The sequence below is a fragment of the Otolemur garnettii genome, unplaced genomic scaffold, assembly GCF_000181295.1.
Source record: "Otolemur garnettii isolate 467f Iridium unplaced genomic scaffold, OtoGar3 scaffold00019, whole genome shotgun sequence".
NCBI lineage: Eukaryota > Metazoa > Chordata > Mammalia > Primates > Galagidae > Otolemur > Otolemur garnettii.
This window is the reverse complement of record NW_003852414.1, coordinates 8,842,585-8,853,075: the sequence shown is the minus strand read 5'-3', so window position 1 is coordinate 8,853,075 and position 10,491 is coordinate 8,842,585. Positions and strand designations below refer to the sequence as shown.

Below are 10,491 nucleotides of genomic sequence, written 5' to 3'. Positions count from 1 at the left end.
CTTCCTTTCTTTCTTTCTTTCTTTCTTTCTTTCTTTCTTTCTTTCTTTCTTTCTTTCTTTCTTTCTTTCTTTCTTTCTTTCTTTCTTTTTGAGACAGAGTCTCATTTGTAGCCCTTGGTAGAGTGAGGTGGCAGCATAGCTCACAGCAACCTCAAACTCTTGGGCTCAAGCAATCCTCCTGCCTCAGCCTCCTGAGTAGCTGAAACTATAGGTGCCTGCCACAATGCCTGATAGAGACAGGGTTTCAGTCTTCTCAGCCTGGTCTGGAACTCCTGAGCTTAAGCAATCCACCCACCTCTGCTCCCAGAGTGCTAGGATTACAGGCGTGAGCCACAGCACCTGGCCTCAGACTACCTGTTATCTTCACATGAAGTCCCACCTGTCCAGATACTGAGCACCACAGGAACCAGACTGTGGCCTAAATAAATCCGAGCATGAAAATAGATGAAGACACACCCTTGACTGTGGGCCATGGGCAGTATTATAATCTAGTACAGAAATCAATCCCATAGACCAATAGGTAGAGGGAGGACTGACATTACCGAGGAAGAACAAAGTTCAAATCATGAACTCTTGTTTGTATCAATGTGCCTGATGGCTGATAAAATTTGAATATGCTGTGAGTTAGCACACAAAAAGCCGGATTCTCTGATAATGGCCCACAAGTCAGTAGTGAACTCTGATCTAGACTGGCCAAAATGAAGCAACATGAGCCCTGCCTATTCTAGCAACTATTGGTGTCAAGTTACATGCACTAGAACCAGGAAATCCTACTACAGGAGCTGATGCTCTATTCAGAATACGAGGTGAAGGTTTTTCCTCTCAATGTATGGTATATACTGTTTTTACATATTTCAAGACTTCCCCCAATATTTTATTGATATGTATGTGTTATTCCTAAATTATAATAAATGTTACATCTACTTTTAAGATAGAAAATAAGTATCCTATAAGTTTCAGTGAGCAGAAAAATAGATTGATGCTACAGTGTGTTTATGTGTTCATTTGCAGTCAGGGAAAATTATTAGATTTGGAAGATTTCTATTATAAGGAATTTTTGCCCAGTCATTTTGGACCAAAGGATCATAACCCTAGTTTAAGAGAACAAAGAAGTCACCGAGAACTCCAGAATCAATGTTTTAAAGCTAATGAAAGGTAATAAACTGTACTTTAAAGTACAGCATTTTCAATTTTATACTCGCAATTCCATTTCTTAAGCAATTTTAATGCAGCGTGTGGGTGAGTTACAAAGCATCCTTACTGACTTTTGCATCTTTGGAGGGAAGTAAAATCATTAAGTATTATGGCAGGGTAATCAAGCATCACAGTTTTCCTAGCCAAAACTTAGTTTATACCTGTTTTCTTGGTGTAATTATTAATAGTCACCCCCTTTGGGGTCATGGTGTATGGCACACCTCTTAAAAGTGGGACACAATTATACGAGGGACTTTACCTAACAAATGCAATCAGTGTAACCTACTCATTTGTGCCCTCAATGAATCCTAAACAATAGAAAAAAATAAAATAGTACCCCCTTTTAAAAGTATCATTTTGGATGACAAGTGATATGGCCAAACTAATGATTAGCAACATGCCATATCCACAATCTATGTTCAAGCTCTAACCAATATAATTTTAATCACTTACTGTTTCTTTATTATGTTTGTATTGATGATTTCTCAGAATTGGTGGTGTCAGACCCAAAAATACTTGGGAGAAAGATTCATAGAAAAATTTCAGATTTGATTTCTCACCTTACCACTGACTTTGCGACCTTACTTATTTGAGTAAATAAGTAAGTGGTTAAGAAAAGAGATGTTAGAGTCAGACAGTCTTAAATTTATATCCTGATCCTGCCTCTTGGGAGTTGAGTGACCTTGCTCATTGCCCCAAAACTCTTTAAGCCTTTACTGCCACACCTGCAAAAGGATTTACTAATAACTGCCTTATCGTGTTGTAGAGATTCAATGAAATGATAGCACATTTAACGCTAAGGCAGTGCACTTAACACCTGTATTTATTTTTCCAGAATCTACCTAAACTATGATTTTTATCATCTTGGAGTCAAGAACTATCACCCATAGAGTGCTATGGCATCACAGCTCACAGCAACCTCAAACTCTTGGGTGCAAGCTATTCTCTTGCCTCAGCCTTCCAAATAGCTAGGACTATAGGTGCCTGCCACAATGCCCAGCTACTTTTTTTTTTTAAGAGACAGGGTTTCTCTCTAGCTCAGGCTAGTCTCTAACTCGTGAGCTCAGGCAGTCCACCCACCTCAGCCTCCCAGAGTGCTAGGATTACAAGTGTGAGCCACCACTCCTGGCCCTCATGGATTTTTCTAATTGATAAATAAAAAGTATACATATTCGTGGTGTAGAGCATGACATTTTAAATGTTAAAGCCATTGTGGAATGGCTTAAACTGATTAACATGCAAATGGCCTCTCATACTTAAAGATTTTTGTGGTGAGAAGACTTAAAATCTATAGCTTTTAGCAATTCTCAAATATACATCATCATTAACTGTAGTCAGCATGTTCTATGTCCAGTAGCTCTCTTGAATTTATTCCTCCTGTCTCACAGAAATTTTGTGTCCTTTACTAACATCTCCCCAAACCCCACCACCAGCACCAAGCCCCTGGTAACCACCATTCTATTCTCTTTTTTTTTTTTTGAGACAGGATCTCACTGTGTCACCCTCAGTAGAGTATGTGACGTCACAGCTCACAGCAACCTCAAACTCTTGGGCTTAAGCAATTCTCTTGCCTCAGCCTCCCAAGTAGCTGGGACTATAGGCGCCTGCCACAACACCTGGCTATTTTTGTTGTTGTTGTTGCAGTTGTCATTGTTGTTTAGCTGGCCCAGGCTGGGTTTGAACCTGTCAGCCTCAGTGCATGTGGCCAGCACAGTGGTTACGGCGCTGACCACATGGCTCTCCAGGGGCCAAGCCTATTCTACCAGTCTTTCTCTAGTTCCACATCTAAGTCCAATATTTGTCTTTCTGTGCCTGACTTACCTCACTTAGCATAATGTTCTCTGGGTTCATTTCTTTTGTCACAGATGGCCCGATTTCCTCCTTTTTCAAGGTTGAATAGTATTCCATTGTGTCTATATGGCATCTTTCCTTTATCCATTCATTCACTGGTAGATACTTAGGTAGATTCCATATCTGGGCTATTGCACATAACACTGCAATGAGCACAGGAGTGAAAATATCTTTTCCACATACCAATTTCATTCCTTTGGATACATACCCAGAAGTGAGATTGCTGCATCATATGGTAGTTCTACTTTTCATTTTTCGATGAACCTGCATACTTTTTCCTATGATGGTCATACTAATTTTCATTCTCACCAACATCGTGAAAGGATTCCTCATTGTTTGCCACACCTCGTCATCTTTTATTTTCATCTTTTGGATAGCAGCCATTCTCACAGGTGTGAGATCATATCTCATTGTGGTTTTCATTTGCATGTCCCTGATTAGTCATGCTGGGCATTTTTTTCATATACCTGTTGGCAATTTTTATGTCTTCTTTTGAGGAATGTTTATTTGCATCCTTTGCCCATTTTTTAGTCAGGTTACTTGTGGGTTTTTTCTTTTTTTTTATTGCTAAGTTGTATGTGTTCTTTATGTATTTTGATACATATCACCCCCTTATCAGATGTTTTGTTTGCAAACATTTTCTCCCATTTCCTGGGTTATCTCTTCTCTATGTTGAATGTTCCCTTTGCAGTGCAGAAGTTTTTTAGTTTGATGTAATCTCATTCATCTGTTTTGGCTTTTGTTGCCAGTGCTTTTGACATATCCAAAAAATCCTTCCCCAGACTGAGGTCATGGGGCTTTTCCCCTCTATTTTCTTCTAGTAGTTTTAAAATTTCAGGTCTTATGTTTAAATCTTTATCCACTTTGAGTGGATTTTTGCATATGGTGTGAGATAAGGGTATAATTTTATTCTTCTGTCTATGGATATCCAGTTTTCCCAGCACCATTTATGGAAGAAATTATCCTTTTCCCACTGTGTGTTTTTACTACCTTTGTTGAAAATCAAAAGAATGTAAAAGTTGAGTTTATGCCTGGGCTTTTTATTTTGTTCTATTGGTCTTTGTGTCTGTATTTATGCCAGTACCATGCTATTTTAATTACTATAGTTTGGTAATTTAGTTTTGAATCAGGTGTTGTGATGCCTTTGGCTCAAGATTGTTTCAGCTATTTGGGGTCTTTTGTTGTTCTATACAAATTTTAGGATTGCTTTTTCTATTTTTAGAATTTTGATGGAGATCGCATTGAATCTGTAGATCACTTTGGATAGTACCAAAATTTTAATACCATTTATTCTTCCAATCCACAAGCACAGGATAGCTTTTTTAATACCATTTATTCTTCCAATCCACAAGCACAGGATAGCTTTCTATTTATTTGCATCATCTTCAGAACCTTTCCTCAATACTCTACAGTTTTCAGTAAACGAATCTTTCACCTCCTTGGTTAAATTTGTACAGAAGTATTTTTTGGTAGCTATCGTAAATGGAATTATTTTCTTGATTTCTTTTGTGGACAGTTCACTGTTCTTGTGGATTTTTTTTTCTTTAAAGCATAAGGTCTCATTCTGTTGCTCAGGCTCGAGTACAATGGCTCAATCATAGTTCACTGCAGCCTTGAACTCCTGGGCTCAAGTGATCTCCCCACCTCAGTCTCCTGAGGGTGCACCCAGCATGTCTGGCTATTTCTTTTTTTAAATTTTTTGTAGAGACAGGGTCTCACTGTGTGACCCAGGCTGGTCTTGAACTCCTCACCTCAAGCTTGTTCCTGAAGCTAGTGGCAAGTGACCAATGATTAGAGAATGGAAGGAAGAATAGGAAGTTGTCTCCTTGTCCCCTTCTATGATGGGACCTAGTAGGGTCTCTGCTGGGCAGTAGTAAGAGATGTGGGGTATTTAGGGCATGACTGAGTTTTAATTATGGGTAATGAAAGATGAAAGCATTACTGGAGCACAAGTGCCTCCGTTAAGGGATAGGAGAATCAGGAAAGAAGCCTCAGCAGAAAAGAGGCAGAGAGATACACAAGGAAACAGGGAACACGAGCCCTATACACCTGTGGCTGAATCCTCCCTCCACTGCTCAGTAGCTATATCAACCAGAATCAGTCTGCTCTCTCATCTGCTGACAGCAGATAAGAATCTAAGGCCTTGCAGTGCTGTCCTTTGGAGTCAGAGATAATATGTGTGATGTCCATAGCATGTGGTTGATACTTAATGTTCTTAGAACAAAAATCAGCTGAATGTATAAAAATTCAAGTCAGTAACTCAGAAGAAGATCCTCTACTCCATCAGTACCCATCTTGACAACACGTGCCCTTTCCTGTCAAGCATCCACTGAGCTCAAGATGCCCTGAAAGACCTTCCCAGAGGTTTTTTTTCTTCTTTTAATTCCCTTTTCAGAATGGATCAGAATAAAGGCATGGTCCATCTATAGACCAAGTTCTGGCCCTCTCCTTTCACCATTAATTGCATTCATTTGCATTTACCCTCAGCGGCCTTGGCTTTCTCTCGTCCCCAGTTATACTCAACTGGCAAACTCTTGCTGGATAAAGCCAGCTTTCTACCCCATCGCTAGCTGACTATAGCTAGAGAAAAGCACAACCTACTCTCACTTAAAACCTCTGCCCACACACCTTAGGCAGGCCCTTAGAGTTATTTTACAATGCTACGTTTCCCTAAAAAATCCATTACCTCGCTTTCCGAGTCCAGGCTCTCAGACTTCCTCCTCTCTCTTCAAACCCTCAAAACTTCCCCACTCTCAGCTGACAATCTTCTCTTAACCCAGTAACTGATATCAGACAAATGCAAAGTCTACTGACCTTCTTGCCACTTACTTCCCCATGTACTTCCCTGAGGATACTGTGGGTGACCGTTCTGTCTTCCCAGCTAAAGCTACACCTGCCCTTTGTGCACAGTGCAGAGAATTGCCCTGCACTTGTCCCCTCTTCTCCTGTATCTCGAATGGTTTTTCTCTTTATCAGACCACTTCTGGCAATCCGTGAGCATGATACCACCAGACTCATCCTATAAAATACCCTTAACTCGTAATTAAATTTGGGTATCATTTGGGCACTATACTTTTAATTTTCAAAAATATTATCAAAATTATTAGAAACTTAAAATCATAAGAAAGATAATTACAAGACTATTATCTGTTTCTATAAAGTAATCAAAACTAAAAATAAATAAATACTTTTGACCCAATCTCCCTTGAAGACCACCCATTTTCCTACTCTTCAGTATCGCAAATGAATAATACTAGAAATAGCAATGACACTAGATCCTCCGTGTCCTTTCTTCCTGTTCCCTGTTAAGTCACTTCACTCAGGTTTCCTTTCCCACTGCTGAAACTACACCTGCCAGGGCCAACAATGACCTCCATGTTGCTGGATCCCGTGATCTATGTTCATACCTATTCTCTTCCTGTTAGCAACATTTAACACTCTGATCACTCATTTTTTTCTTTAAACACTTTCTTCTGCAATGGCTCATGCCTGTAATCCTAGCACTCTGGGAAGTCGAGGCAGGTGGATTGCCTGAGCTCACAGGTTCAAGACCAGCCAGAGCCAGAGTGAGAACTTGTCTCTAAAAATAGCCAGAAAAAAAAATTAGCCAGGTGTTGTGGCAGGTGCCTGTAGCCCCAGCTACTTGGCAGGCTGAGGCAAGAGAATTGCTTGAGCCCAAGAGTTTGAGGTTGCTGTGAGCTGTGATGCCACGTTACTCTACCAAGGATGGTAAAGTGAGACTCTGTCTCCAAAAAATAATAATAATAATAAATTTTTTAAATCACTTTCTTCATTGGCTTTCAGGACAGTAATTCTCTTTGTTCACCTCTTGCCCCGCTGGCTACTCTTCTCATTCCCTTGCTGACCCTCCTTCATTTCGCTGATCACTCAATAGTGTCGAGTCCTTTGCTTCATCAACACTCACTCTCATGCCCTTAAATATTATCGTCATGTTTTATACCCCTAAACCAAAATCTCTAACCTAGGTCATGATTCCTATACCCAACTGCCTGCTCAGTAACTACCTCTTGAATATCTAATAAAGAATAACAAAATTAAAACCTTTATCCCACCCCTTCCCCCCAAAAAGCATGGTCTCTTAGCTTTCCCCATTTCACTAAATGGCAACTCCAATCCCAGTTGTTTAAGCTCAAAACCTTGGTGACATTACTGATTCTCTCATTCTCAGTCCACATCCAAATGCATCCTCCAACTCCCTCCGTTCTACCTTCCAAGAATGACCAGAAATTGGCCAGTTCTCACCTCATCCTTCACAAGCCCAGTCTAAGCCACTGTTGGTCTTGCGGCCTTGTGTGGGCTATTCCTTTACCTTTTAATAGGTCTATCCACTTCCATTCTGGCACTCACGTCCTTTTATGGGTCACTCCTTCCTCCACATAGAACCCTTCAATGTTTCTCTCACTCAAAGTAAAATGCAAGTCTTTGCCACAGTCTCAAAGCACTAAATTATACTCTGCATAAATTTTTTTATCCTCATTCCTCCTACTGTCATCCCTTGTAGCTTCCCCACCTGGCTTACCCCAGTCAAGTCACAGTGGCTTCTTTGCTGTTGCTTAAACACTGTGTGCACACTGTAGACCCAGACCTGAACAATGTTGGTCTATCATCCTGGAATGACTCCCCTTCTCCCAAGAGATCTACATGGCTCACTTACCCTCTTCCTATAGTCTCTCCCTAAAGGTCATGAATTAGGGAGGCTCTTCCTGACCGCCCTTTAGAAAACAGCTTGTACACACACACACCATCACTCTTTCCCCATTATTCAGCTTTATTTTCTGTATAGCACCTGTCATTACCTAGTGTTTAAAGTTGCCTGTGGTGGGCCAGGCACAGTGGCTCACGCCTGTTATCCTAGCACTCTGGGAGGCCAAGGCAGGTGTATCTCTTGAGCTCAAGACCACCCAGAACAAAAGTGAGACCCCATTTCTACTAAAAGAAAAAAAATTAGAGAAACTAGCTGGGCGTCATGGTGGGTGCCTATAGTCCCAGATACTCAGGAGGCTGAGGCAAGAGGACTGCTCAAGCCCAAGACTTCGAGGTTGCTGTACGCTAAAAGGATGCCCTGGCACTCTACCCAGGGCTACAGAGTGAGACTTTGTCTCAAAAATAAATAAATAAATAAAGTTGCCTATGGTCATTGCCACACTATACTATTAATTCCATCAAAGTAGGGACCTTAGCTCACCCATCACCTATATTGGCGGCTGGTAGTGTTCCCTGAATTAATGAATGAATTGATGTAGCTGTATTTTAGGGAGCACCCACTTCACCAGCCATGCCACAGAATTTAAAGGTAAATGTTGACAGGGGTTCAGGACAATGGGTTGAGAAACCTTGGCCCTGCCACCTCACTGAAAATACAGAAACATTGAAAAAGCAAGCAAGGCCCACGGCCCCTGTGCAGCTAACAGAGCAGTTGGTCAGATTTGGGGGGACCTTTTAAAATAAACAGCAGCTGAGCAGTTTTAAAACGGGTGTACACATAGGTACTTTGAGTTTTTCTATTTGACCAAAGTGTGTTAAAAATTAAGGTACTAAAAAATAAGCGTTCGTTTATTGGTCATGAATGATTTCGATGCAAATGAAACTCACCTGGCGGACACCTTCTGAACTTTACCTGGCCACAAAGTCACCAGGTTCCACCAGCTCTCTGCTCCTCCCGGCTGACAGGTGTTTTGAAAACCCGCGGAGAGAATAATGGCAGATCCTGTCATTCCGACCGGGCCTTTCTCAGATGCCGGCCAGCGGTTGGTGGAACCTGTGAGGAAGAGGACCCGCCTAACTCAGGGTGGGTGGGGACGCGCGGTGGCGCGGCTGACACTGGGTCTCGCTCCCAGGTGCTGGGCAGCGGAGAGCCCGGAGGAGGAGGAAGTGGAGGAGGAGGAGAGCGGGCGAGCAGCCAACCCCTACGACTACCGGAGGCTGCTGCGCAAAACATCCCAGCGCCGGCGCCTGGTCCAGCAGGTGTAGGGCAGCTACCGGGCGGCCGCAGCCGTCGGAAAGTGCTGGAGCCTGTGGGGTTGCTGGGGCCAAAGCGAGCACCTTTGGGCTCTGGCGCACGCCTCCTCCCCGGCCCCGAAGGGGCTGTCTGCTGGAGTGGAGAGCCAGGGTCAGCCTTCTGTGCTCCGAAAGAAAAGAACCAGGAACCCTCGGCAAACCTCGACGCCACCTCTCCTCTCACCGCCCGCTGGTTGGAGCGTCCCTTTCCTTGGTCCCCTAATGGGTCTCTTTGCTCAGTTGTTTCTGAGTCCTGTGGGCAGGACTGCGCCTGAGCGCCCCCCGCCCCAAGTCCTCCCTCATTCTGGGTAACCTCAAAGATTTCTTCTTTCTTGGAAACGTCTTCCCCAGGCCCCGCGACACTGGAGGACAGGTTGGAGCTTCGAGAACAAAGCGCGGGGGTGGAGTGAATTTTGAAGATGAATTTCATCTTAGACTTGCGCGCTTCCTTTCGTTGTTACGGCCGGTCACTGAATAAAAGAAGTGCCTTGGAAAGCCTGTGGTTTGCGTGGCTGGTCTTCTGCTGTAGGGCTGTGCTGGTGGCCCTGCTCAGGGTGGGGTGTTGAGGTGCCTTCTGTCTCCATCAGCGAAGTGCCTGCCGCCACCACCCAGCCACCTCAAACAAACATAGAATCTAAGCTAAAACATCGCAAACACAGCCCCCAGACACATCTCCAACCCCCCAGCACACCCGCACAGCGCGCTCGCACGCGTTGCCTTCCCACCCACACCTATATAAATTCCGGTCCCCACCTCTCAACTGAACTGTCAGATTTTAGGTCCTCCTAGTCTGTAAACTGGGGGTAATCTTCCCTGCTCTGAATTTGAGTGTATTTAAGATGGGGGAGCAGGGTTGTGGGTGGGCAGAAGTTTGCATTCCTCAGTTGAGTGCACTGGTTTAAGCTCCTCTGTTAACTGACACTGTTCGAGTCTACCCGGGCTGGAGAGGATGAGGACCGGTGACTAGGTGGTTCCACGGATGACTGAATCCTGAGAAGGGCTCTGGCCTTGTGGCCGGGATAGGGCTTGTCCCATCTGTGAGTGCCCTGGGCTCCTCCACCTACCGGCTAGAGCCAGAAAACTCTAGGGAAACACTCGGTGGACTAGTGAGGGCGCGCGCTGAGGGCTTCATAACGTTTGCTGCGACGCCGCTGGTGCAAGGGACAATGAGAGCCTTTCCAATTCCCAGAGTTGTCGCTGAAAGGTCGCGGGAGATGATGCAGGCCACCGCTTTATTTTACAAATACGATCCAGCGAAGAGGGAACCTCCAGCAGTGGCAGGCCCTGTCCAGATTCCAAGTGTGCTGCTGGCCTTGTTTGTCCCTGGGTTAGCGCCTGGGCCTCTCCAGGGGTTGGGTCGGAAAGCGAATCACCCCCGGCTGTACCGAGTCACCGAGCGGCCAGACCTGGCCCTGGCGCCAAGGAAGC

At 44.0% G+C, this 10,491-nt stretch overlaps 1 protein-coding gene across 1 annotated transcript in view; it reads left to right on the top strand.

Annotated features, from left to right (window-relative positions):
- The window catches only part of MYO3A (myosin IIIA), a 188,650-nt gene extending 179,614 nt beyond the window's left edge, over positions 1-9,036 (top strand). The window contains exons 32-33 of the mRNA XM_012803266.1: positions 1,012-1,155; positions 8,904-9,036. Coding sequence (XP_012658720.1) covers positions 1,012-1,155; positions 8,904-9,036 — 277 coding nt within the window. The remainder of the gene's footprint in view (positions 1-1,011; positions 1,156-8,903) is intronic.
- Positions 9,037-10,491: the final 1,455 nt, after the last annotated feature.